This window comes from Dipodomys spectabilis, unplaced genomic scaffold, assembly GCF_019054845.1.
Source record: "Dipodomys spectabilis isolate Male_0828 unplaced genomic scaffold, ASM1905484v1 ptg000264l, whole genome shotgun sequence".
NCBI lineage: Eukaryota > Metazoa > Chordata > Mammalia > Rodentia > Heteromyidae > Dipodomys > Dipodomys spectabilis.
Window position 1 is genome coordinate 2557895 of NW_024870941.1, and position 27703 is coordinate 2585597.

At 47.0% G+C, this 27703-nt stretch overlaps 2 protein-coding genes across 3 annotated transcripts in view; one reads left to right on the forward strand and one right to left on the reverse strand.

The window, feature by feature from the left end:
• Efr3a (EFR3 homolog A) overlaps positions 1 to 3560 on the forward strand; it is an 84739-nt gene extending 81179 nt beyond the window's left edge. For both annotated transcript variants that reach the window (XM_042699913.1, XM_042699914.1), the window contains one exon: positions 883 to 3560. In XM_042699913.1, coding sequence (XP_042555847.1) covers positions 883 to 988 — 106 coding nt within the window. In that variant the 3' untranslated portion in view covers positions 989 to 3560. The remainder of the gene's footprint in view (positions 1 to 882) is intronic.
• Positions 3561 to 5650: 2090 nt separating this feature from the next.
• On the reverse strand, positions 5651 to 27633 carry Oc90 (otoconin 90). The gene is made up of 15 exons (XM_042699930.1): positions 27588 to 27633; positions 23295 to 23360; positions 22102 to 22158; positions 19783 to 19957; positions 17633 to 17745; positions 15988 to 16116; positions 15792 to 15833; positions 15516 to 15566; positions 14295 to 14459; positions 12306 to 12356; positions 11374 to 11481; positions 11056 to 11172; positions 9954 to 10125; positions 7474 to 7580; positions 5651 to 5952 (listed from the first exon to the last, which is right to left on the reverse strand). The coding sequence occupies exons 1-15, from the start codon at positions 27631 to 27633 to the stop codon at positions 5651 to 5653; spliced, it is 1701 nt and encodes a 566-aa protein (XP_042555864.1).
• Positions 27634 to 27703: the final 70 nt, after the last annotated feature.

The window sequence follows — 27703 nt, forward strand, 5'->3', positions numbered from 1 at the left end:
AAATTCAGATAGCAGGAAGCGCAGGTTCTCAAAAGAGCAAATGTTCAGTTACTGTTACTCAAACAGCTGCTAAAAATGACTTTCCATCTTTTACCAAAATAGAAAAATTAATCTTTGTTTAGAAAAACAGAAATCCTAGAAAATATTAAGGAAATTTATGTGTATTTTGGGGTGGTGGCAGGAAGATAACACAGTAGTTTATTTGTAGTAGTAACTCGAAACTAAAAACAAAAATATGAATGAAATTCCTTTTTGCCTGCCAGATGGACAAAGATACAAAAACAATTACAAAGGTTGACTATACCCAGTGTTTAAAACGGTGTAGTAGAATAAATACACTCCACAGCTGGACTTAACATTGTCAGCATTCCAGCTATGTTATATCAGGGTCAAAATTGTGAATCCACTTTGACTCAGAAGTTCTGCTTGAAGACAGGCATGATAAGATTATGTACACAAAGGGTACACTTGTGTACATTATTTATAATGTGAAAATGATCTTACATTTTAATTGGATTACATAAATGATATGCCTCTTTGTTGAAATATCACACTGTCATCAATAAGAATAATCTACATGTATATAAAAGATTTATTTAGGACACAGAGTAACATAAGAACTCACAGAGTATAATCTCATTACAAAAATTGTATATATATATTATGCATAAACACACACACAGGTGTACACCCATATTTGTTTTTAACTGGGCACACTATTGTCTGTTCTCTACATATCAATATAGCTGACCAGCACCTACATTGTTTTCATCTCTGCAGCTAAGGAGTCTTAACTCGGCTGTTTGCAGGTACTACATTGAATAGTGTGAAATGACAGCTTTTAACTCCACCTGGTGACAATGCTGTGTTCTTCTTTTACAGTCCACCTCCCAGTCCATCAGGAACACTGACCATTACTTCTGGGCATGCCCAGTACCAGTCTGTCCCAGTCTATGAGATGAAGTTTCCAGACCTCTGTGTGTACTGAGTGAAGACCTCAGCATAGGATTTTAAAGCCTAAAACTTAAGGCCCAGCTGAATTTTTAGGGTTTACTTAATGCTTGTAATCATACTTCTGGAAAATGACAGTGGAATTTATCTGTAACCAAACGTTTGGCACACTGTAGTAGAAGTTTGGGAACCATATATTATTTACAGTAGCTTTGAAGATAGATTAACACCATGTAAATTTGTCTCGAGGTTCCTGTTAGCTTCTAAAGCTGAACATGTATTGGTCTCACATAATTCCACTGTTAAACAGTATATTTTCGACTTTTCACAAACATGTATTTTTTTTAAAAAAAGAAAAGAAGATGTATAATGTGTCTATTATTTCTTAAACCACCGCACAACTGCTTAGAAGTAGAATTGCTTAGTTTCTGGTTATCTGCAAAAGTAAGTATACTCCTCCCGCTCCAGAGGTTGCCTGCCGAACCGTTCCCGTGCGGCTTCCTGTCCTCATGCTTTCGAGACACGTGGGCTGGGCACACCTGCAGCCACTTGCTGTAACCACGTGCAATAGGTATTCCTCAGCAGCTGTGTGGTGGTAACACATCTATTGAATACTAGTGCTAGGTTATGACCCTGAAAATCGCCATATTTTAAAATTGTCTGGTTCTTGTAACACTGTGTTTTCTGTCAAGTTCAACCGCTTAGAGCAGCTTACTTTTTGGAGTACCGAACTGTGCAATATTTTTTACATCATAAGATGTATAGTTTACAGGCTGTGTTTTGAACCTATAGTCGTATTTTGCCCTGGCTTTATTAATTGAGTGAAACATATATTTAGAATAGAAAAGAAAGACTTAAAATAGCTACTAGTTCACCTGTGAGGAGTCTGTACATTTCAGTTTCTAAGAGCACATAATTTACATTTTTATATTGTGCATTCCTTTTACTCTTCATAGTCAGAAATTTCCCAGAGTGGATCTTAATTTGTGAAATTTGAACAGAAACTTGGGCACATCTCTGTTTAGGGTTAATTGCATTATTTCCTAACAGTTCCTGTGTCTCAGCAGTCAAATGCTAAGGTGTGTCAGTGTGAGCTGCTCCCAGACACAGGGCCAGCTGCATTCTTAACACTTCAGTGAATTCTTCACAGGGTAAAAATGAACAGCTTTCTTTGCAGTTCTCAGAAAGTTCTCTTAGGATGTTTTTATAAAATCACCTTAGTTTTACCTTCTCAGGTTCTTTTTTTTTAAAATTTTTTTTAATGCATTTAAAGTTGTTCGAAAAATTCAATTTTGTATTTTGTTTTTGTTTGAAAAATTGCAGCAAAAAATGAGATTTTTTAAGTTGTGTTTATGGTTTTGGGCACTGTTAGTAAAATAGAAAATAAATAAGGACATGATAATGCTAAATATCCACAAAAAATTTTGAATATTGGAATTGAAGTGTAACATCTTGAAAGAGTCTAGTCATTTAAATGGGCAACATAGATACTGAAAGGTCTGGTGCTGCTGGTTAAGTGCAGATAAACCAGCCCTTACTTTCCAAGTGACAGACAGTCATTCCTGGAGTAGTGCATGGCCCTGCACAGGCCCTGCGTGGCCCTGTCACGTGACTCCCCCTCCTAACAGGTAAAGCGTATCACCACTTACTCAGTGAAGTCTTACATTTTTTTTTTTATTTCTCTTTACATTTGTAAGTTAGAATATTAATTTTTGACTGCATTTAAAATATAAGCAGGGGGACATGCAAAAACAATCATCATCCACTTGGATGTCATTTTATAAATTAACACTGTGTGGTTTTGTATGGAAGAAATATATATATATATAATTTAATAGTGTAAGAAAAATATATATTCATTTGCACTCATGTGAAACCAAACTACTCTACAAAATTTTTGTGTTTCTCAGTGATATTAAAAATGCATGTGTTGCATGTAAAGGAAAACCATCTCAATTATTGTTGGCCATAGTTCTCTCTTGGGTTTTGTAAACTGTTACTATGTATTTGTTGGGGAGGTTTAATTGTTGTTATTTTTAAATCACTGTAGACTTCTATATAACCTAGGTCTAGTAGCCTGAACTGGCCTTGTTGACAAGGATTCCCAAGAAATAGCTCTTCTCTCTGGCGGACCTCCCATGTCTCAGGAGGCATTGCAGGGAGCAGGTGTGTACGCTGCAAGGTAGCTGGTTCAGATACTGCAACTACGGGATTTGTTGAAGTTCTTGTGTGGCTATACTTTGGTAGATTATAAAACGAATTAAATAGTTCTTCATTCATTCTCTGCTTTTCATAGTCACTTATATTCTTTTGCATGACCTTGAACCATTCATGTGTGTTCTTACTGGGCTTTTGTTGTCTGTAGCTGCTCAGAGTTCAATTGTATTTTACATGAATATATTCACACTTCCTTCCTATTTTTTAACCAGCAGATAACTTCCCCCCTCCCCAAAAGGTTTCTTTTCCTCATCCTTGAGAATATTACTTATTTGTCTGATTCATGCTGATATATGTGTTAATGTAATGAAGTAAGTTTTTTAATGTAAAAATTCACTGTGCAATCATATGTAAGCAATAAAATGAAACTGAGTTACTTGTATATAAGTACAGCTTATAATAGCCAGTATTTTTGTTCAATTAAACTTATTCCATTTTTGCGTTAATTGAAAACAGAGTGCTTTGGGTAAAAGTCAAGTGGCCAAGTGGATTTACCCATACATCTATTGGCAGGAAGGAGGGAAATGAATCCATTAGAACAATCACTGCCAGTCACAGCAAGGGAGAGCAAGGGGAGACCTGCGCATGTGCAGCGTTGCCCTCTCTGCACTAGTCTCTTCACAAGACACTATGTTGAAAACGAGCTTTACAACTTGGTGGGGGCAGGGCCAGGGAGGGGGTGTGAAGGGATGGTAGGGGAAATAAAGGAGGGTGTAACAATGCTCGATAGGAAATGGACTCATTACCTTACACACGTAACTGTAACCCCTCTGTACAGTATCTTTACAATAGAATATAAAGAACAAAAAACATCCAACCTCCTCTATTAATTACAGGAAGCATCTCTTTAAAGTGTAGCTACTCTGAAGTACCCTATGCCACTGGACATCAAAGATCCACTGTATTAAACAGTATAGCATAGAAGTGGGAGCTTGGGCTCTGGTTCAAATCCAGCTTCATGACTTCCTATCTGAGGGTCTGAATAGAAGTTCACTGTATTATGCCTACATGGCACCATAAGTTCAGATTCAATAAACATTAATCACAATCCTTGAGTTGACAAGACTAGCACGTAGGAAGCTGGGTCTGTCTGAGCTTTGTCGGGCACTGTGTGCACATTTCTGAATCTGTTTTGTAGCCCTCTGGAAAGGTGTCCTGCAGGCTTGCTTTCCCACTTCACATGCTGTGATTCTGTTACCTATTCTTCCATCTGACAAACGGTGGCCTTTGGTACTGCATGTGAATTAATGAGAAAAGCAGAGCCAAGGTGGAGATCAAACTCTGCCTCTGACTTCAACATCCAGCCTTTAACTCAACACTTAAAGACAGAGGCAGACTAAACAAAGCACTGCCATAGCCTGGGATTCCCCAAAGCAGAGCTCAGGGCAAGGCTTTATATGTAGATAGTGCCTTTGGAAGTAATGCCAAGAAACAATCTCTGCCTAAAGATTCCACCTACGAAACATGTCACAGAGCCTCAGGAAGTAACCTCAGGCCTGTCTACGTACAGCATGAAATAGGGGAAGTATTTGCCCTTTGATCTCTGTTCACGGCCAGCTGTGGCTCCATGGGCTTTATTATCTCCATGTTACATCCTAAATATTGGGCTTTATGAAAAGATGCTTCTCACATGGGTCTGTAAAGGCAGGGGAATAATGTCAGCTTGATGTCTTGGCACCAAGACTTTTTTATGAGACTTGAGAATCAAAGACATGATGTGACAGAATGTATGTCCCTATTAGATACTAATGGGAGTTCTGGTAGACTTTGTGCTTGGTTTGCAATCAAGTCTTTTTGACTATTGCATGAGTGAATGGGATGGATGAGTGGTTGGATGGATCCGATTTCAGACTTGAAAATCACCAGAATACTAAATTGTCAGAGTGGGCCATTGTATTCCCCAAACTTGGCCACAGGATTAATCCTTACATAAGAAGAAAAAAAGTAAGACCTAGGACACAGTATTGAGTGATTTCTCATGGTGGTAACTGGCACCAAGCTATTCTTCAGTGAGGTTGGGAAATCTATTTGTGGTCCTTCCCAGAAGAGCCATTCTCTCAGCCCTTGGCATTCACCCTGGTAGCCTACTGCTAACCCTTAGGTGATTGATTAAATGTTCTCTTCAGTAGTTTAGCTTAAACCTATGTTCTGTTTTTCCTCCACCATGTTCATCATCTCACCTCTACAGCTCACTCGTGCAATAGTGTCTGCAACTAAATTCATAAAAACAAACCACATGGATTGGAGTATTTATTGAGCTCCAGTCATGCACTACAGGAAATAACAGAAGTGTTGGTCCCTTGCCCACTCGCAGAGCACATCTGTGATCTGACATGTCAGAAGGCCTAGGGACACAGGTGTGGTTTCCTCTGTCCCCTTTGAACCTCCACTAAGGCTCCAATGAACGGAGAGGCCTAGGGGCCAGAGAGCTAAGGCAGAAGCAGGAGCAGAACTACAGTGTGCTTGCCATGCTGCGTAGAATCTATCTCCCAGGGAGTAGCCTGGATTCCAGGGGACCAAGCATCTTCCCCAGAAACCTTCTGCTTCTTCTAAGGCCCCCTGTGTGCGGTGGAGCCTCTTCGCTGTTCTCCTCAGAGCTGGAGCCCGTAGACGAGGCTGAGTGCCCTCCCAGTGTCAGCCCATCCTCGCATGCCACCTGCAGGCCCTGGCACTCTTGTCTGCCTGGTGATTTGAGGCTTTGATTAAAGGAGGCCGAGGCCATGCACTCAGCAGCTGTCTGGTCACAGGCACAAAGCAGCTTCTCACAGAGGCTCTGTCCTACACCTTGACAGATAAGAGCAGGGTGCAGCGTCAGAGAGGGTGGCATTTGCCTGTTCTTAATCCCTTCCCCGCCTCTCTCTTTTTCATTCTCTCTCATCTCTGTGTGTGTGTGTGTGTGTGTGTGTGTGTGTGTGTGTGTGTGTGTGTGTGTGTCCCTCTCTCCCCCCCCCCCCCTCCCCTCTCCCATTAGGAGGCAAGTGACTGTGGACTGAAGTCTGAATCGAGGAGCCCCAAATGAGCACTTCCTCCTGTAGATTGGCTTTCTCTAGTATTTGGACACACTGAGGAAACACTACTAGGATTACTTTTCTGTTCTTGATGTTAGTTTTTGTTTTTGTTTGGATAAGTTGTTATTTTGAGTGAGTAGATTATTGGATGCATAAATGAATGGAGTAGGTAAATGATTGAAAAATAGTGAGTGGATGAATGAATGGGTGAGTGACAGGTGAGCACACAGCCATAAATGACCGTGCGAGGCCAGATGACAGATTGGACCATGCAGCATATGGAGGAAGTGTAATGGCAGGAAGGAAGAAGAAGATCATGACCAGGGTTTCCTCAGACAAAAATGAAGATGAGACCAACCCCCTCTTAGGATTCTTGTGAAATTCTGAACATTTCCTTTTAAGCTGCAAAGCACAAGGGAAATGCATCGTGGCCATGTGCATGAAAGTTTAGAAAATGTACACATACAGATGCAACTAGTTTGCAGTTTGCAGACTGTCTCTGATGCAACTAGTTTGCAGTTTGCAGACTGTCTGCTGGAGGCCTCGAACAGCCACAAAGGACCTCAGTTTCCCTTCCTCAGAAGCTTCCCTCCCTCCCTGTTGGATGCCTTAGAATATCTCATTAACAGCAAGGACTGCTTAGAAGATAATGCTTTGAACCCACTGGGTAAGTGATGATTCTACATCCTGATCCTGGAACTCCCTTCTGCCTGTGTATGCGGGGCCCTTGGTAACTCCGCTGTATGTGGGAAGGAACAGGACTGCCCGCCTGGGATTGATGGAGTGAACTGGGTTTTTTGTTTTTTTGTTTTTTGCCCGTCCCGGGGCCTGAACTCTGGGCCTGGGCGCTGTCCCTCACCTCTTCTGCTCAAGGCTAACGCTCTACCTTTTGAGCCACAGCTCCACTTCCAGCTTTTTCTGCTTATGTGGTGCTGAGGAATTGAACCCAGGGCCTCATGCATGCAAGGCAAGCGCTCTACCACTGAGCAACCTTCCCAGCCCCACAGGGTGAACCGCTGATAGCTACTGAGAGCTTAGCCCAGCACATAGCATGTATGCAGGAAGCATGGGCTAGGAAACCACTCCTGATGCTCTTAACTAGCTTCATCTCTTAAGGCAACTGACTCAAGCTCTTGAACTTGAGCCTCTTCATTGGTGGAATGGGCATAATGATGTGTATCTCAAAGTGGAAGAGGAGAGGAGGAGACCATGTTACAGATGGAGATACACTTGGAGAAGCGGCCATAGCCAGAAGGCTGCCCTGGGGGTCTTGAGATCCGTGGATGACAGCACTTACACTTGGGTCTGTGGTCCACACACACCGTCTCCAACCCAGAATGCCTCTCGCGTAGGCAGCCCAGCCGCCTCATCTGCTCTAGGCAGCAGCGATGGGACAAACAGCACCTAAAACCAAAGAAACGCTTTACTGCCCAGAGCTCCCCACTGGCCGAGGTCTCTCCTGAAGGGAGGCTGCCTTGCTGTCTACATCTTGTGAGATGAGCGAAGCCAGTATGTCCTTCCCTGACTCATGCAGAAGCTGTTGTAGGTGTTACTTCACTGAGAGGCCACATGCAGGATAGCGTCAGCCACATTGTACATACCTTGACATTAAGTATTTTCTTCTTACGTTTATTATAACTTGGTTGATGGCAAGTATGGGTGACTATTTATTATAGCTGTTTTCCAACAGATGGAAAGATGAAGTCTTCAGTCACCATTTTTTCTTGCACAAAGGTTGACTTTGGGTAGCAGTGACCCACTCCAACAACCTTACACATAGTAGAGTTTAAGTCCATGCCTACAGGGGATACAACCCCCTCCCACCCAGTGCTTAGCCTAAAAGCAAAATAGCCATCAGGAAATGCATCTAGAACAGGGTCCATCATTGAGCAGAACTTCAGAAAGCGCTCAGGGATGGATCTGTGTCTTCCTTTTACGCTGTCCACCTGCCCACACTGCCTTATGGTGTCTCCACTGTCCCCTCACATAAGGCATTCTGCAGAGACTTGTGATGGCTCCAGACAACAGGAAACTGAAATGACTCCCCAAATCTTTCCTCCTTCATCCGCCCCCGGCCCTTTCGTAGCAGTCATTACATCTTAGAGACCACAGCCCAAGCAAGAGTGAGTCACAGCCTTGAAGTCGACCTACCTTGTGCTCATCCATGTGTCAGCATTACAGACATGGGAAGCACCCCACCTCGGATGCCCACGTTACCCAGGGGCTGCAGCCCAGTGCCTGCACATTGGGCTGTATCTGTCTGGTATGTGCTTTTGACAAAGTGGACAGTTAATGTAATAGTCATAATCTAAAGTCGATATGGATCAGAAGTCATAGGCTCTTGTACATCATTCATTTTGCTCCCAGTGAACAGAATACATGGTTTTGAAAAGACATCATGAGAAACCCAGTTTGACTAACTGCTCCACAGGCCTTCACATGGCATTCAAATTTGCAGTCTTCATATGTCAGGAAGCTGTCATACTTGGATGAATTGTGGTCACTTACCTCCTTCTTCTCTTAGGGTTTGATACTACACAGGCTGTTGGTGGTAAGGTCTCCCTCCCTCTTTTTAAGCACATTTTGTGTTAGGGACCCAGGAATCTGGACACTATTTTTATGTTCTCCATCTTGTAGAATGGAAGGTATGCTAGGGAATCTAATGTGAGCATGTGTATGAGTCCATAATGTGGCTTGTACTAAATACCATTCAGATCACCTGGTGGGAGAGGTACATTTTGAAGGCTTCCTCTGGTTCCCCTCAGTAAGTCTGTTCATGTTGGGTAACAAGGCCAGCAAGGCTGAGTAGGAAGTGCTGGAGCTGAGCAGGAAGATGGGTGAATAATCAAGTAGTCCATCCCTCCAGACACGGTGTGTCCTGCTCTTGAAAGGTTTCATGTTCCAACCATTATCCTGTCCTTTGCATGAACTGTGATTAGTTTTGTTCTGGTGTATTTCCAATTTATTTAGTTGTTGCTTTAGCTATATCAACCACACACCCCAAAAAGATGTCTAACTTTGGAATGCAGATTTTTCCATTGGCCACAGACAACCCCCAAATGAAAGTAGTCTTTATGCCTTAACTATCTCTACTTTCAAAATATTCGTGACACGCAGCTTGAATTTCCCAGAGTATCTTCTGTTTCTTTTTACTACATATATTCTGTGTTCTTTTTGCTTCCTTGTACATCTCCTCTATGCAGGTTTCTGTTGGGCATGGGAGCTTTTTCCTGCTTTGTTTAGCTACAATTTTTGTATCCTCATCACCTAGCATAGTGCCTGGCGCACAGGAAAACCACAAGAACATGGCATGAATTGTGTGTATACATGAATAAATAATGCATGTATGAGATCAGCATGGTGGATAGAAGTTTTAGCACTTGAAATTGATGAGAAGCTAATTCCAGTATTGCTTTCTTGGGATGAAACATGTGGAGACCCCAATTCTCCATATTGGAGATGAGGTCAATTTGGGGTTGTCTGAAGAGTGCTGGCAGATGAGCCCTCCTGGGTCAGCCAGGAAATCCTTGTCATTGTGGTTGAAGGTCCCTAGATTTGGCTTACGCGGGCTTGGCCCTTTCCCAGCTGATTGGCCTCAGACAAGTTGGCCTCTGAGCTTCAGATTCTCATGGGAAAATAGCTCATCACACCAGGGAGCTGCCCTGAGTAAGAGCGAGTGTGCTGAGCAAGCTCTGGGAAACATAAAGTGATGGCTCTTACCTCCTGAATTCAGGCAGCACCTGCACCACACCTGGGTCACCCTCTTCCCATCGGTACCTGTCCAGGGTGTCCCTGGGCTCTCCTCTTCCTGTGTGCCCACAGTAACAGCCATAGGACTCGAATTCCTCTGGGCAGCGGGATGTCAGACAAAAGAGCATCTCTCCAAGCTGCTGCATGGCCTCCCTGCTGTCCTCGCCCCCCGTGCGCAGGAAGCTGAGCCTGTCACAGGCTGATGAGAAACAGGGACTCAGGGAGGCGTGCCCGAGGGAGGAGGGCAGTGCCCCAGGTTGGACAGATACAACCCCAAGTCCTCTGTCTCTCCTCTTCCCATATGTTTTTCCCCCTGTGGGACCTGGGTGATAGTTAGCCCTCTCTTTAGGATGCATGCAATCTGAGGGTCTCTGTGCCCTAACGATGAGGACTTGCAGGAGCAACGATGCTACCACATTGAGGCTACCACATTGTACCACCGCGAGAAACCCAGAATTTGGGGCTTACCTTGCAGGCCCCAGGAGGTCAGCACCCGGGGTGGGCATGCCTCTGAGGCCCCTTGGTTTTTGTGGCTTCTATCTCCCCGAACCCACATTTTTTTTTTGTTTTTGTTTTTGTTTTTTGCTTATGTGGTGGTGAGGAATCGAACCCAGGGCCTCAGGCATGCAAGGCAAGCGCTCTACCACTGAGCCATCTTCCCAGCCCCCCCCAACCCACATTTTGGTCTCTCCTCCCCCTCCCCCTCAGCCTATAACTTTCAACTTCAACTCTGTCCACCCCACTGACTGATATGGAGGGCTTGCCCAGATATTAACACAGTCTTCCTCCAGGTCTAGCTATTTGTGGCTTCTCTCAGCTGCAGCAGAGAGAGAGACCAGGGGAAAAGGGACTAAAACCCAAATGCATCATTTTTCCAGGAAACCACAGTGAGGTGAGGTGCCAAGTCCCTCCTACTGGTAGGAGCAGAATGGAGAGAGGGCTGTCTCCTGGAACAGCTGCAGGGAGCTGGGTGGGTCACGTGACCTTAAGTGTTACTATGCATGTTTTCTAGTCACAGCACCACGAGAGGGCCACCATCAGATAAGGTGGCCACGGTGCTTGGCTTATGTATAACTAAAGGACCTGAACAGTGGTGAGGACACATAGTCCTCTGCTGACTCCCGCTTACCTTTCCCAGTTGTCTCCTCAGGACCACTGTCAACGGATGACACCACCAGCCCTGAAGATTTTATGCCAGTTGGGACAAGGGTGATATCTTTAGCTGTAGCAATAATCTCTGCAGATCCTGACAATGAAAACGAGATGGTTCAGGTTCAGAGAGGGCTCAGGGAGAGACTGGCAGATAGATGTGATCAAGGTCAAGTGGAGACAGTTCTCTTAGAACATGGAAGCATTGGGAAAAGTGATGTTGGCTGACATTGTGGTAAGTGTTCAGAGATTCATGAACTCTGAAAGGATAGCTATGACATTTCTATGGCAGCCTTACCCCTGCCAGGAGCCTGGCTAGACCACCTGGATGTCTCATCGATGAGAATCAGGGCGGCTGCTGAGGCCTGTGATCTTGCAGTGTTCATGCCTGCACCCTCGGTATGCGCTAAGCATCATAATGAAGCGGTGAAGGGAATAATGGACAGAGTGTGAAGACTTGTGGTACACAAACTGGCAAGCAAAAGTCCTCCTTAACTTATTTTCTCATTCAAATGTGCCAGCTTCTCGGGCTGTTCAGAGTTAGAAGCACGGTCCATCCCAAAGTCTGCAAGGGTCCTGGTTACTCCTTTTGCCCAGTAATTCTACATTTTATCTTAAAAGATTAGTCAGAGATGCAGGAGATTAAAGAAAGCTTATTTGTACCATTTATAATGAAATGTTAGAAACAGTTATGTTTCCAGATATGAAATTGTTCTACAGCTACCACAAACTCAGTTTACCAAAATAATAAGTTCAGGGAAATAGCATCACATGGTACTCATGACACAGTTCATACTGCAAAGCTAGGTTTATCACGTGATCTTAAGTTCCTTTTATTTATGTTCATAGAGAAGCTTGGAGGGAGGACATCACAAAAAGTATCCTCAAATACTGTGTTAACAGTGTTTGTGGGGGGGAGATGGGAAGGGATGGGGAAAAAACAGTGTTTATACTTATGGGATGGCAACTTATTGAAATGGGAAACGATACAGTTTATTTTGCTAGGTGCATCTCTTACTAGAGGACTTTCTATTTCTTCCAGCTAATGTATCTGTGTACGTCCTGATGCCATTTGATGCTTTCTATGGAGGGGTCATGTGATAAGTGAATAGGCTTCAGTGATTTCTTCCACTCCAGGTTTGGCCCATAGGCTCATTTGGAATGCACTGATTCATAAGTGTATGGAAGACCGTGATGTATAGAAAGGCAGGAGGAGGCGAGGGCCCTTACCTGTCGGTAGTGTGGGCCTAGCCGTGTCAGCTTCTGGATCTTGGCCTAGTTCTGCCCCCAAGAGAAGGGAGACAAGGTTAAGTACCAGCTCCAGCTGTTAGCATCATAGCCTCCAGATTACTTTTGCTATGCTGCGGCTATTCCCTCTGCTTGCTGTACATGAGATCTCTGGTGTCATTGTGGAGATAGAGGCCATTCAGGCCTGGTGCAGACACCTTCCTATCTCTTGGCTACGTTTCCACCCGGTATCTTTGTTACCTAGGTAACTGGTAACCGTGGAAGCAGCCACCTCCCCCTCCTGCTAGGTCACATCCTGGGCAGCCCCTGGTTCCAGGCCCTGAGGTCACATCTGGATCCAGTGTGGACATCCCCCCCCCCCCTTCCCGTCCCTGCCTAGATAAGGCCTGGCCGAGGGGTGGGTCACCTCCTTTCAGCCATGCTTCTCCACCAGGCACGGTGGGGGCAGCAGTTCAGTAAATAAACTTCTTTTCCTGCCTGGATACTACGTGGTATTCTCTTCATCATCTACCCAGTGAAATCTACTCATTTAATATACCTTATAGTTAACTTGGTTTGAGGACTGTTCCTTCTCCAGAAATTGGAGGGAGAACAGAAACCACAGCAACAATGATAATTTTGGTCAGAGTGGCATACCGTACAGAGGTAAGTAGACTGGGGTGCTGTAGGTGACCCAGGAAGGTGACTGAGCCCCAGTTCTGGGAATTGTGAGCTGTTATCAAGCTCTGACCTCCTGCCACATAGCATGACAAGACTGCTGTTTGAATTCAGTAACAATCCCATGAGTTTGCAGTACCTGCTCGCCCTCATTGAAAGATGAGAAGACACAGGAGGAATGGAGTCCCTAACTCAAGCTCTACAACAGAGCTATGCAGTGACAAGATTTAAACCTAGACCTCTCGGCTGAAGCTGGCACTCGAGCAAACTTGTACTTCTGGTTGAATCAGGAGCTAGAGATGATGATTAAAGAATTCTGTGGCAAGGGGGGAACTGCCTTCTATTTAATATATTCACAAATCAGGGCCTGATGGTAGTGTGTGATGATCTGGCTTGGAAGGTCACTGGTACAAGCACAGATGACCGTGTGGGGAGGGAGGGAGGGAATGGACCATTCTTAGAGCAAACATGTTATGATCTTCACACACAACATGTACCAACTCAGAACGTGGACCACTAAGCCAGGTCACCCCGGTGAGTGACAAAAGCCTCTCCTCCACAGGGTGACACAGCAATGACATGCTCAGAATGTACATGAAGAGCTTCAGATCAAGTGAGCCCATTGGATGCCCTCCACAGTAGCGTGTGTGTGTGTGTGTGTGTGTGTGTGTGTGTGTGTGAGTGTGCGCGCGCATGCACGCACGCATGCACACACACACGCACACGCACATGGGCTAATACTGGGACTTGAACTCAGGGTCTGGACACTGTCCCTGAGATTTTTTTTCTCAAAGTTAGTTCTCTACCATCTGAGCTACAACTTCACTTCAGACTTTTTGGTGGTTAATTAGAGGGAAGAATCTCACAGACTTTCTTGCCCCAGCTGGTGTTGAACCATGATCCTCAGATCTCAATGTCCTGAGTTGCTAGGATTACAATCATGCACCATAGTACCACTATTAAGCAAGGAACCCGCTTACTTATCTATCCATCCTTTGTAACTATCAAATTGAACTGGTGAAATTTTGTACTAGATAACTTTAGAGAAGCACGTAAGTCACTATTGTACGGGGTAAAAACAAATAAGAACAAACAAAAAAAAACCAGTTTTACAGCCTGAATTCTGGACTTCTACTCCATCCAGGCCACCGAATGACTTGTCCAGTAACTTAGCACTTGACACTCCCTGAACCTCAGTGCCCTGTGTGTTCTGTGAGTGGGGTATAATAATATTTCCTTGAGTCTTATGTACAAGGGGACACTAGTGACAGACAGTGGCATTTCTCCAGTGGGTCTGGAGTCCCTGCTGCTTACTTGTCCTGGAGAGCGTGGTCCGTCTGTCAGCTCTGGTGTCACCAGTGACTGTGAAAATAAACCAACCAGCTTCATGACAAACCTGTGAGGGACCCAAGCCTAACCACCCATAGTGCTCCAGCAGTTCCACCACACCAAGCAGGGAAGATGAGGGAGGCACCTGACCTACATCAGGCAGAAAGACCAACAAGCACCATCTTTGGAAGTAAAGAGCTGTCATTTCCCTCTTGGGCTGGACAGATCCTGTGGGCTGCCAGCGGCAGTGGGTGTTTGGTCAGAAGCAAGGAGGCAGCATGGGGTCCGGCAACCCCAGCCTGCCCCTCAGCTGCGAGTCTCTGTCCATCTCTGCGTCTCAATTCTGTCTTCAAATACAGTTGTAGTCTTTATTGTGTAGGGTTGTATGAACACTAAATGAGATTCTGTATTCTAAACAAGTTGTCTACTGTTCCTTGAGACTTGTGGGAAGTATTATGATTATTATTATTAGTAGAAGTATTGCAGCCACTCCAGACTTCCTGGAAGATGCCAGCCCACACTTTCCTGGGCTTTTGTTAAATCCTCATTCATCTGAAGCTCTCATTTACTCCTTAGGCCACCCTCGAGGCAGGAGGAATCATGGCTTTTCAGGAGTTAGTGAACTAAGGGCCCTTACACAATACTTTCCTGGCCTACAGCCACACCCACTGCTTTGCTGTTACCTTGTGCTGTACTCACAGATAACCCCAGGCAGAGCCGCCTGACCCACAGTAGAAGGTGGGCAATCCGTGGCTTATACAGATGATGAAACTGAAGTTTACAGAGGTCAAGTCCCTTCAGAAGTCACAGAGTGACTTGGGAAAGCCAAGGCCTAACTCCAAATCTACCTGGTTCTGAAATCTGTGTTATTGCATGGTGGTACACACAAGGACAAACCCTGTGTCGTCTTCTCACAGACCCTCCCCCAACCTGCACTCAGGAGACTGTTTTGTGACCTCACAAACCAAGCGTCTTCTTGCTAACAATGGGACCTTGGTGTCCTGCCCAAGTCCCAGGAGTGAGTGTTTCTAGCTATGAGGGTGATCGTGTATGTGCATCTGCCTTCTGCTGAGCTCCTTCAGGTTCCTGGAGGAAGCTGATTTCCTTTGCATCCCAGGCCACTTTCCCTTCCAGGAAGAAAGAATCCTAAAACCCACGAGATCCCATTCCTGGACCTGCAATTGACATAGGGAACCTTGTGCTTACCTTCTCCTGAAATGGCCGCCAGGCTCATGTCCGTGGGCTTTGCAGGAACCTCTGGAGAAAGAGAGGCCCCACTAGCAACGGTGGCCAGATCAACCAATGGCGTCAAAACCAGGGCTGGGAATTGCTGAGCTGAGGGAGGAAGGGGCCAAGAAGGGAGTTGCCAGGGAAGCCTGCCTGTCCCGTCTGAGGATGCCCTGTCTCCCTCACTCCTGGGTCACGGGCTGCTCAGCATGGCCCTCGCGGGCCCCGTAGGAAGCCACCTGCCTGGGGCCTTACCTGCAGGCAGCAGTGTGGTCAGCCCGCTCCTGCTGGTCACCTCTGGAAGGGAGAACACATTGGGAAGTGGGCAGCAAAGTCGAGGATATTTGAAGGGATGGCTCTTGACATGTTTAGACACCCAGCCACTGTGGGCGCTAAGCCAGATCCCGCCCAGATCACCACCCCAAGGGGATGCAGGCCAAGCTCTCCCTACCTGGCGTCTGCACTAGGCACGAGGAGATGTCCAGAAGATTGAGGGAAGAGTTGATGCCAGAGCGAGCCAAGCACTCGATGGCCGCCTTGTCACAGGCACACAGCTGCTGCTCACAAGGGTCCCTGGATTCTGCACAGAGAAGGCCAGTGCAGGGGTCACCGCACTCATCTGGAATCCCAAGGGCTAACGCAGGCTCCAAGGTGGAACTCGGCCTGCTCCTTGGGCCTTTTCCCTCCCATCCAGGTCACTGTTTCCTCTTCTGCTGGGTAGACGAGCCTCGGGACCCACCTGCTCTGTGTCTCATCGCACACCCAACCCACCCAGAAACGCCTGCTGACATGACGTTCAACTGCATTAGATGCTGGCCATGTCTCTGCACCCCACTCTACCACTCCAGGTCAAGCCACCATTGACTCCTGCCTGGAGTGTGTGGATCTCCAATGGACCTCAGCCTCCTGAGTAGCTAAGATGACAGGCATGAGCCACAGGCACCTGGCTTCAAAGCATGTCTTAATTCATTCAGAGCCCTTCAATAACGTTTCAGGGCAGCCTGGAAAATGCCACACAATCACCCCCCCCTTCCTCTTTAAACCCAGGCAGCCCTCCCCTCGCCTCCCCTCGCTTGCTTTCCTCCACAGCTCTCCTCGTCATCTGACATATCACTTGCTGGGTATTTTCAGCCTCTGACCATGCTGAGGACAGTGCATCGAGGTCAGCAGGTTCCATGTGGTGGTGACTGGAGTTGGTGTAGACAGGCAGCATGCGTGTGTGGAGTGAGCATTGGGTATTGTTTCCTGTGCTCACTGGGTACCTCCCATCCTCAGGTCTCTGTCTTTCCCCGCTGCTCCAGCAAGGCTGGTTCCCTAACTGAGGTCGCAATCCTGAAGGGCTCTGCTACTCTGGGGAGGTATTTAATTTCTTTGACCTTCCCTTCCCTGGTCTGAAAACTGTAAACAATGGGTCCTGCCAGGCAGGGTTGTTAGGAAGGAAGCTCAGAGGTGCTCGGTATAAAGACCATGGTGTAAAATAGGCATGCCTTGGAGATTCGCTCTGCCCCATTACTCTCAGCCTGCTGTGATCCCTCTTCCTTCCACACCTTCTCCTATGCAACGTCTTCTGCCAAGATTGCCCAGACACACCAAGTAAACTTCCAAGTAGAAAGCTGTGGTTTAGGACTTACGAATCTGATTTTTACAGTCAACGTAAGCCACAGTCATCTTGCACTATTTCTACCTCCGCGGTAACCATTGGACAAGCACTGCTTCGTTTCCCAAGCATCTCTCTCCAGTTGGTTTTCTCTTCCCTATTTTGAGGCTCAGATCAGTTTTTTTTTAAATGCCCCCATTGTAACACAGTGTATAGGTCGCAAATTTCTGGCCCTTCACAAATGCCCAGTTTTGCTACAGTATTCATCATAAATCAGGCAATCTAACCTACACTGGATCAACCCCATTACTTTAAAACATACTTGCATGTGAGCCTGTGCAGTATCTACTGCATGAAAGGCACAGATCCACAGGCTCCCAGTGACAGACACCAACGGTGGGGTGATGTAGGCGGACCCAAGAACCTTCTGCTGACCCACGATTGAGTCTCTGGCACCCTTGGGCCCTGCCCTGAGGCAGCCAGGCCAGGAGATGCTCACCACATGTGATCTTCTTGCTGATGCAATCGACCTCTGCACTGAGCTTGGCGGGGTCCTGGAGACAGTCCATTTCTGCGGCCTCCTCGTAGCACCTGCGGTGCTGGAAACAGCAGCTGCGGGGGTGGGGAGGGAAGGGGGAATCGCGGGAGGGAGGGGTGGGCAGGATCAGGGTTAGAGCAGGAAAAACAGGCAGTCCACTACGGCGCCACAGCCACAACAGCTTGGATCATCCGTGACAATGATACTGATCCTGAAGGAAAGTTCTAGAAGGTTAGGTGGGTCTTTGCAGTACAGATAGGAGGACAGTGGAGGATGTTGTAAAGAAGGACTATGGTACAGACAGGTGTGGACACTCAAAAAGCTACGTTTTTTCATACTGCCTACCAATTAAGCATTCCTTAGAAATTTCTAGAAGCCCAATTCTCTGAATCTTACCACATGATAGGCACTCAACAAATAGTAGAGCAGCTGAGTGTGCAGGTTCAAGATGGAAATAAGCTATCCTCCAAGATTTCAGAAATCTCTCCCATCAACTGAACTGTTCAAAGTTCCTGGACATAGGTGTGGCCTGACATTCTGTCACTTTGAAGTCCCTGGTGCTTTGATCATCCTTTGATCACCATTGTAGGATACAATGAGGAATTTCTGCTACATTTCTTTGACAAGGATTAGGCCTACCTGGCATTAAACAGTTAAAGAAAGTGTTAAGGGAAGGCCTGAAAGAAAAAGAAAAACAGGCCCTCAGAAATAGCCCTGGCCTCATATCCCCTGCAGAAAGATCCAGAAAGATCCAGTCCCTGCCTATCCCAGTTCCAGCCATCTACTCAAGGCGAGGGGTCTGCTTCCTTCCGGTCCTTCACATGGAAGATGTCATTTGAGTCCATTGGAAACTTAGACACTGTCCTCTAATTTGGGTGACAGGACAGATTTGTGGCTCAATTCAAATTAGTATTCCTTTGAACTCAACCACAGATTCATGGCTCAATTCGGGTAGCATGCAACTGTCTTTGGTGCTTAGGGATGTAGACAGTTGAGAGGACTGTCCATGAGCAGCAGCACACATTCCATCACACTGGATTTGGAGCTAGGGCTAATTCCAGTGCAGTGGGGCTGTGATCCACTTCTACTTCCTATTTCCACATACTTTCTGTTACTGCTAGTACCATGGCTGTGGTGACAGTTGTTATTACCAGTACTTTACTTAGTGTGGCTACTCTGGGTTGCTGCTGCTGCTACTCATGTAGTGTTACTACTGTAGCTACAACCTTGTTTCTGCTGTTACCATGGCTACCAATCTCTAATACACTCGCTCACGTACTTCAGAGGCAAAGCAATTCTCTCATTTGATGCTAGGTAATACGAGAAGGTAGACATTACTATCACCTCTTCTTTGGAGATACAGAAAGTGGAGCACAAGTAAATTAAGATCACAAAGCCAACAAGAGGTTGAAAATGGGAATTACTGGGTCCCGGGTAATATGCCTTAACGTTTTAGCAGAGAGCATCTCACATGGATTGCGAACCGGCCAAAATCCCAACTGACCCTTCTTCTCCCCATCTGTGTGTGGCCATGCCTTGGCTGACACTCCATACTTTTAGGTTTTAAATTTCATTGACAGCTTTGCCATCATGTCGGGCAGGTGCCTTGCTTGCGTGTCGAGCTGGAGTGCATCTTTCCTGGCCTTGTGCTTCCTTCCATTTCCCACTCGGAACTCACCTCTTCAAAGGTAGGGGGGCAATCTCTGTCTCTCTTCAGCCCAGGACTCCCATACGTTGGTATTTTATAGTTGCCTTTATTCTGGTGGCCAGAACTGCTCCACATACACAATAATTCAAAAGCTTTATTAGGCACCAGTGTTCTTTGGGGAGCTTGTTGAACATGGAGGGCTCTGGACTCCATCAAAAGGCATCCCGAGTTACATAGTACCCAGGGATTCTGAGGCAGGTGGGAAAAGTATGCAGGGCACTTTTGTACATCCGTCATAACACAGGCTCTGCAGAACTGCCTGTAGAAGTGTGGATCCTAGCTGACACTGCAACGCAGGGAGGAGGAAGCAAAGCCCCCTGCCAGGAGCCGAGAGAGGGAGAGCCCTCCTGAGTCTCTGGTCCAGGGCGCTTGCAGTATTTGTGCCCACCATAGCTTCACTCACCTGTCCGACTCATCGAGTGGCAGCCCTTCCATCTCAAATCGGCAGGCACAGCCGTAGTCCTCCAAGTCTCGAGGACAGAGGTCCGCCACGCACCACAGCCCATTCACAAATTGGAGCAGCAGAGGGAAGTTGGTGAATACAGCCTGCAGCCAGGTGAAGTGGGAGCCCAGGCAGTCTGCAGGCAGAGGGCAGGCAAGTGTGGGCCTGGGAAAGCCCAATGGAGGACAGAACCCCATGCCCTGCACTTCTCACCTCTTGGCTGGATCGTGTGTCATTCAATAAGAACCTACTGTGGATTTGAGACAGTTGAAGAGAATGGGTTTATAAGCCATGGTTATTGCTGACCCACTTTGCTTCTACTTCCTTACTAAGATGCTGGTCACATGTAGGAAGAAGGGGTGTCTCCCCCCTATATTCCTGGGGATGCTTCATGGTCAATCTCGCTGGTCATGGCAAAGCCAGACTTTCAGTGACTGACCCAAACCTAGCCAAGAAAGGCCTGAGAAGAAGTCTGCTGAAGGCTCCTGAGCTGGGTACCGATCCCAACGCATGCCTGTAATCTAGCTACTCAGAAAGCCGAGCTCGGGAAGCCTGAGGTTTGAAGCGATCCCGAGCCTGAAAGGTTTCAAAACTTCATCTCAACATAGCGAGCAGGGTCTGTCAGTGCATGTCCATTATCCTAAGTACAATGGGAAGCCTCACGTAGGCAGATCACACCCCGGTGTGCACCCAGGCAGGAAGAGGGACCCTAGCTCAAAAATCCCCAGCAGAAAGGATGGGGGCATGGCTCAGTGGCAAGAGCACCTGCTCAGCAAGGCTCAGAGTTCAAACACCAGTACTACCACAAAAAAAAGGAAGAAAAGAAAAAGTAAAGAAAATACTTGTTTACTTGTTTGTAATGCAAGATAAAAACACATAAGAAGATAATTTAGATCTCAACCTTCTTCCTTGAATATGGATAAGAATGTGCTGGCTAGGACTAGAGCAACCACATTGTAATCATGAAGCTCCCAAACCTGAAGTTAAAGCTCCAGTGTATTCAGGGTACAGAGGGACATACAGAAAACCTGCTGTGCCAGTGATATCCAGGTCAACTATTGCACAAATCCTGCAGCCTTCTGACCATGCGTTACGTGCGAAAACAAAATGTCTATGATTCGAAGCCCTGTTAGTTTCCTGAATGATGGGGCTGACTATAAAGTTATCAGTCAGTATGTGAAGGAGAGGGAAATAGACACAATTTTTGAGACAGTATTGAAGCTGCCCAGAGTAGTTTTAAAACCACCATTGATGTGATCCATAGAAGGCACAACGCATCGGGTAATTATTTTCTACAAAGCCCACCAGGTAGATACTCTCTTTTGTTGTCCCCGTGTCGTGGGTAAGGACATCAAAGGTAAGGGATCTAAAGTATGCACCAAAATTGTCGAGGAAATAGTATTGACTTTCTGACTAAACCTCATGCTGGCTTTCCCCTCCCTTCAGCTTTCTGATACCGATTGGCAATGCACTGGGTCACACCTGGGAACTCAGATGGATTGAAAAGCAGCTTGTGAGGCAGGACCAGATCTGCTGATGATCTAGGTTGCTTCCTGACCCATCCTGTGTTCCTCTTCCATGCTTTGTTTCCACAAAGCCTTCCCAGAAAATACAAGAAATGATTCAATGGTTGATGGAAAAATACCTGTCTAAGGCTGCTTGGGTATGTTGATGTAAATCTTCACTCAAAGCCTTAGAGGCACCTGTGCTTAGAAGCTGATAACCTGCCCAGCTCCAACCCAACGGCAGCTCCCAGGATTCTTGTCCAGGCTAATCATGGTGTAACCTTATTTTGGGCTACTGCTACATTCCATGAGGAGAGCCATCATGGGTTCCCAGTAGTTGCATGCAAGATATGGAACTGATGAGTGGAATGTTTGACCACTTTTGAAGTTCTTCAGCTTTGTGTATATTTACTAGTTGGGGCAAGAGAAATAAAATTACTGGGCTATGGCCGAGTAAGTTCTAGACTGTGCTAGCTGTGTGGCCTTGGGCAAATCACCTAACTCCCTCACACTCAGTTTTCTCACCTATCAAATGGGGATAGCATTCCCTTCTTGTTGAGTTTGTAGTCAGAACAGTGAGATTAACGAAAGCCAGAAAAACAAAGAATATGAAAGCCCATAGCGACTCATCTGAAGCAAGCAGCATGGAATCCAATCAAACTGTTGGTAGCCAGCTTTGGGGGCCCAGGGTGCTCAGAAGCAAAGTTCACAGATTTTCCACATACATTCCATCTTTGATAATTGAGGAATAAAAGTAATTTCACATTGAACTTACCAAAAATTTCAGCCACAGTTTCCACATTTTTAAACACCCCATTGAAGATGGTAATATCTACAGGGAAGGAAGGGAAAAGGAAAAGAGAACACACCAAGAGTCTTGATTTCTCTCATCCCTCCCGTTGTGAAGGAGGAAAAATCTTTTCTCTTATCTAGAGATAAATCTGACGTTAGGCTAACTTTCCACAGACATGCAACCCTGATAAAGATGAAATGCAGTGCTGCTCAGGGGTAAAATGACGTCTAGATGGCAAAGTCTAGGCTTGGAGGAATTATTCACTATAAATGCATAGAGAGAAGTCATTATCTTGGATTCCTGCCATTCCTTTCTAGATATCCTACATATTGTACCTATGGGTTGCTATTAGAGGTACTGGCTCAGGTAGAGAATGAGGCTTCTGAGACAACTGGTGTGTGGCTCTTCTGTGTGAGTTCCATTGCCCTGGGATCTCCCCAGATCTCCTGGACAGTTACCTGCTCTGTAGATTGGATGAGGGCTTTTCTTGATGAAAAGACCTGGCTGACCCAGCCAGTTGGCAAGCTGTATCTCCCACTCTTTGTCCTGATAAGTCCTGGAGTCATCCATGAATCTCAAAACCTTACTTGAAAAAGACTTAGGTGGAATTTGTACTTGTCTTGAGCGTTACACCCTCTGGAGAGAGGTCATTTGCCATTTGGGTCTGAGTGGACCCCTCATGTATTGGCTCATGGCCAAATAATTTTTGATTGCCTCTCCTCTCCTCTCTGAAATGATGGGTGTGAACTCTGCTCAGGATTACCTCCATCAACGGCTGGTCTCCTAGGCCTCATGTCAGTGATATCAGTGATGTCCATACAAGAACCTGAAAGATCTTTATAATCCAGCAAGGTGCAAGTATCAAACCTCCTTTCCTATAAGCAAGGCCTGAAGTGCATCACCCACCCCTTCTTTTTGACCTACTGGGAAGCTCAGGTGCAAACAACCCATTTGCTCCCTTCCTGGTTTTCCTTTCAGCTGACCTCTGTCTCAAAAAGAAATCACTGGTGGCTCAGCCACAGGAGGCGTCTGCATAGAGATTGTGTCTCCCTGGAATCACCGCTCCTGTCACCACCATAGAGATGACATTCTCTACCAAGAAGGGGTCCTTTCCTCTGCCAGCACGCCAGACAGCTTTCCACCCCGCTTCTGAGGAAAGCTCAGCACATCCTTACTGATATTTTTGGAGAGTCCTGGAGGCAACTTCAGTGGGAGATGTGGGGTGTCCAGAGCATGGCCCCCTACAAAATGGAAGGGAGAGAGCAGGGTCAGCACACACATCGCCACCGCCCCTCGCTGAGCTAAGCTTCAAAAGACAGTAAAGATGTCCCCCAAATCAAGCCAGGATCTAAAATGTGCTGGATCTATGTGGGGCTCAGAAGATAAAGGGGTGTCGGGGGTCCCTCTGGGGTCTCACAGTGGCCGGCCTTGGTAGAGGCATCCTGGCTGGGGATACAGGAATCGAGGATGGATTTGACGTTGTCATCACATATGAAGCTGACGGTCTTACCAATACTCTGTTAGTTTTATGGTATCTTGAGCCAGAGTCCTGGTACTAAAAGGACAGGGACGCAGTGCCAAGGAGTTTGGAATGAGGATGGCATCACCCATTCTTGGATGCAGGCCCAGGAACCCTCCTGAGCCCTGAGTGCGCACTCATTCGGGTCTGATCAAGCCAGTCTAGTTCAGTAACTGGCACTTTTAATTTTTGTGTGTGGTATTGTGGTAGGAGCTCAGAGTTTTGTGCTTTTGAGGCAAGCATTCTACTGCCAAGCCATGCTTCCAGCGTCTCTCTGCACAGGTTACTTTGAGATAGTCTTTCTTATTGGCCCAGGTACCTACTCGGTCTGCCACCCACCTAGTTCATGCTTCTTCTCATAGTCCACACGGCAGGCGAGTACCCCACCCCCACCTTCTTCCATCCGGGAGGACTCTCACGGACTTTTCTGCTTCCATGGGCCTGGAACCTCAATCCTTCCAATCCTACCCTCTCCAGGAGCTGAGATTATTGGTGTGAGCCACTGCATCCCAAGCATTAGAAACAACCATGGGCAACAAACATCTTTGGAGCTGATACTCTAGAACCTTCCTTCTGTAGTGCTAGTGTGGGGTGGGGAGTCCCACGTTCATGCTGGAAATGCATTCATCCCCTCTGCCAGCCTTCATCATGTTGGGGCCTACAGCTATGTCTGGGCCCGTGGCGACACACAGATGGGAGCCCGCCACCTCCCACGTGACCATTTAGCCACCGACACATTCGCTAAGGAGCCATGCTGGTGTATCCGCAGTGATAAAAAGCACACGGGTCATCTGAAACTGTCACAAGAGTTTTGTCCATTTCCATCAAGCTGACAATGGTGCAGCCATGCCTGCCCATTTGTCACTGTTTGAGAACCTTGTCAATCTGGAAGTCACAAGAGCCAGACTTCATGGAGGCCTGGGCAGCGCCCTCTGCTCAGGGAGATGCCCCCAGGGGATGTCCAGCCTGGCCCTGCTTGGCTGGTCCATCTCACATGATGGACACTGGGGCTTGGAAAGTGTCCCACTTTGAGGAATTGGCTTGTACATTGGGTAGCTAGCATCGCCCCCATCTTTCTGTCCCCTAGATGCCAGTGGATGTGTGTGTATATGTGGGCATGTGTTTCACATGTGTGGACATGTCCACACACATGTGAGTATGCACAAGTATGTGCGCATGTGCTCATGGGTACTAGCACAACCAGCTCAGATCCACCAGCTGAAGACAAATGATCTGTGCAGGATGAAGGCTCCTGACGGACATAGCTCCTGGACAGCTGTGTGGATGCTCTCCTCCTATTCTCTCTCATGCTGAGGATGGAATCCCAAGACTTACACCTGCTAGCCACGTACTCTACCACTGCCCAGTTTTATGCCCAGGCTTTTCTATTTTTTTTTATTTTGCTAAAGTGTCCACCATCCAGCTAAGGCTGGGGAGCCCAGCCTCTGCACGATGATACACCCTAGAGCACCTCTGTGCTCTGCCTGCCTTCATCCTGACCACACACCTGCCTCAGTGACACAAAAGCCAGCTGGAATGTTAAATGGCCTATCTCAGAGGACTGATTTAGAGCCTGCACACAGTCTGGCCAGGGGTAGAGATGGAGAGGGAGGTCTCAGATAGATTAGTCAATGGAAGGACAGAATATGGGGACCTAGAGGTTCGTGGGAGCTATGAATGGGTTCGGGAAGTAGACTGGATAGTGGGTGTGGAGAAAGCCCATGCTAGCGGAAAATGGTTGGCTTGTTTGCTCTGGCCTGTGTTGGAACAAAGATACCGGATTTTGAGTGTTTGACATTACGCAGTGATCCTGCCTAAAGCCAAGACAAGCGCTTGTTCTTCGCTGCACCTAATTTCTACTACAACCTGATGTTCTGTTGTCTTCCTTGGGATGTGACCTTTGCTCCGTGAACCAAACTACTCCAAGCTAGCATGTACTCTCAGACCCATTAAAAAGAGGATGAAGAAAGTTCTAGAGCATTCCTTTATCTCTCTTGGCCATGCCTATATGTCTATTGGAATCCTCTTTGTGCCATCGTGGTCTGAAGCAGCAATGAAAGTCAGCAGAATTCAATTGACTTGGCTCCATAGGCTTGCTACTCCACACAAGGGGGTGGTAGGGTTGTGCTGTGCTGGGGCCACTGCCACATTTTGACCCCATTGCCTATCCGAATTGCTTCCCCAGGCTGCAAGGCACGGTCCTTACTGTTTACAGACAACAAAACAGCCTCAGTCCTCTGAGTAACACATCAGGCTTTTCCCATTGGTTCTAGCAGTCTCTGCCCCACTCTACCGGACCTTGAACTTGACACCTGGCTGTGCTAAGTGGCTTCTTTGGGCCTTCTAGACACCAAGCATTTGCCACCTGCCCTTGCTTGTGCTATGCCCAAGGCCTGGGGTTTGTGCCTGCTGTCCTGGTTTTACAGATTGAAAAAGATGATGTGAAGGGGGTGGGCATGATGGTTTAAATGTTGATAAAACCAATCACATCATGGTCCACTCATGGGAACAGAATCACCCCTGGTGTAGCTCCTGAAGCCTGCAGAAAATGGCAGCCCCAGTCTGACCATAAAATGGGAAGCTGAAGAAATCTAAAATTCAGCTTTTCATATTTGTGTCCAGAATTACAAATGGAATTTGATCAGGTGGAATGAAGTCTTGGTAAGGGCTGAGATGGTCTGGTACTGGGGCCCAGATCATGACAAAAATGTTTCAATCAGAAAGAAGAAGGAGGCTGGGGGGGGGTGGCCGGGGGACGGGGGGAGAATGGGAAGGGATGGGAAGGGGAAACAAAGGAGGAGGCTACAATGCTTGATAAGAAATGTACTCATTATCTTACCCCCCCCCAAAAAAAAAGAAAGAAGGAGGGGGAAAGGAGGAAAGGAAGGAAGGAAGGAAGGAAGGAAGGAAGGAAGGAAGGAAGGAAGGAAGGAAGGAAGGAAGGAAGGAAGGAAGGAAGGAAGGAAGGGAGGAAGATGGGAAGGTGGGAAGGAGGGAAGAAGGGGAGGAAGGAAGGAAGGTGGGAAGAAAGGTGGGAAGGAGGGAAGGAGGGAGGGAACGAGGGAAGGTGGGAAGGAGGGAAGGAAGGAGGGAAGGAAGGAGGGAAGGAGGGAGGGAAGGAAGGAGGGAAAGTGGGAAGAAGGGAAGGAAGGAAGGAAGGAGGGGAAGGTAGGAAGGTGGGAAGGTGGGAAGGAGGACGAAGGGAGGGAGGGAAGAAGGGAGGGAGTGAGGAAGGAAGGAAAGAGGGAGGGAGGGAAGAATGGAGGAAGTGAAGAAGGAAGGAAGGAAGGAAGGAGGGAGGGAGGGAGGAAGGGAAGGTGGGAAGGAGGGAAAGAAGGAAGAAAGGAGGGAGGGAGGGAAGGAGGGAGTGAGTAAGGAAGGAGGGAGGAAGGAGGGAGGGAGTAAGGAAGGAGGAAGGAAGGAGGAAGGAAGGGAGAAAGAGGGAGGAAGGGAGGGACAGAAAAGAAGACAGAGCCTCAAGTTCTCAGCCAAGCTTCAAAGGCAGTTAACACTATCACCTGAGCTGCCAGGGAGCTTGGGTGCCTGGGGTTTGGGGGTGTGGGACTCACTTTGGCAGGAGAATGAAGGTGTTTGCCCTTGACATTGCACACACATTCCAAGAAGAAAAGGTGCAGTGTGTGATGGGAAGACCAATGTGCTCCAAAGAGATCAGCCAATCAGTAGTGAAAGTGGGAAAAGTACATCGTCAGGAGAAGGGAGGTTTGTGACCATCCCTCTCCCACTCTGCTCCCATTTCCCCCTTCCTTTACTCAACAATGAAGAGCTGGATTAACCCTATAACTTATCAAAAAGTTAGATTTCCATCTCTCATTAGGCAGAGGAATGATGCAGAACCAATCAGCGAATCTGATGAAATTTGACCCTCCCTCTCAGGATTCAAGTGCAGTGATTTGTTCTGGAATTAGATGCTGTCACCGAAGTTACTCACCGGCATAGCCGACCAGCAGCATGGGCACAAGGAGGAGCACAATCATAGCCAGAGAGCGGAGAGCAGGCACCAACTGCAGCAGCCTCCTGGGAGAGAAGCCAGCGGTGTGACCAGGG

Bases quoted from the DNA above. Each gene is read 5' to 3' on its own strand.
- Oc90 (XM_042699930.1), bottom strand. From the start codon at position 27,633: ATGATTGTGCTCCTCCTTGTGCCCATGCTGCTGGTCGGCTATGCCG. The intron at 19,958-22,101 runs GTAAGTTCAATG...CTCTGCCTGCAG, and splicing joins AACTGTGGCTGAAATTTTTG to ACTGCCTGGGCTCCCACTTC. The intron at 12,357-14,294 runs GTAAGCAGCAGG...TCTTGGGGGCAG, and splicing joins GACCACGCTCTCCAGGACAA to AACTAGGCCAAGATCCAGAA.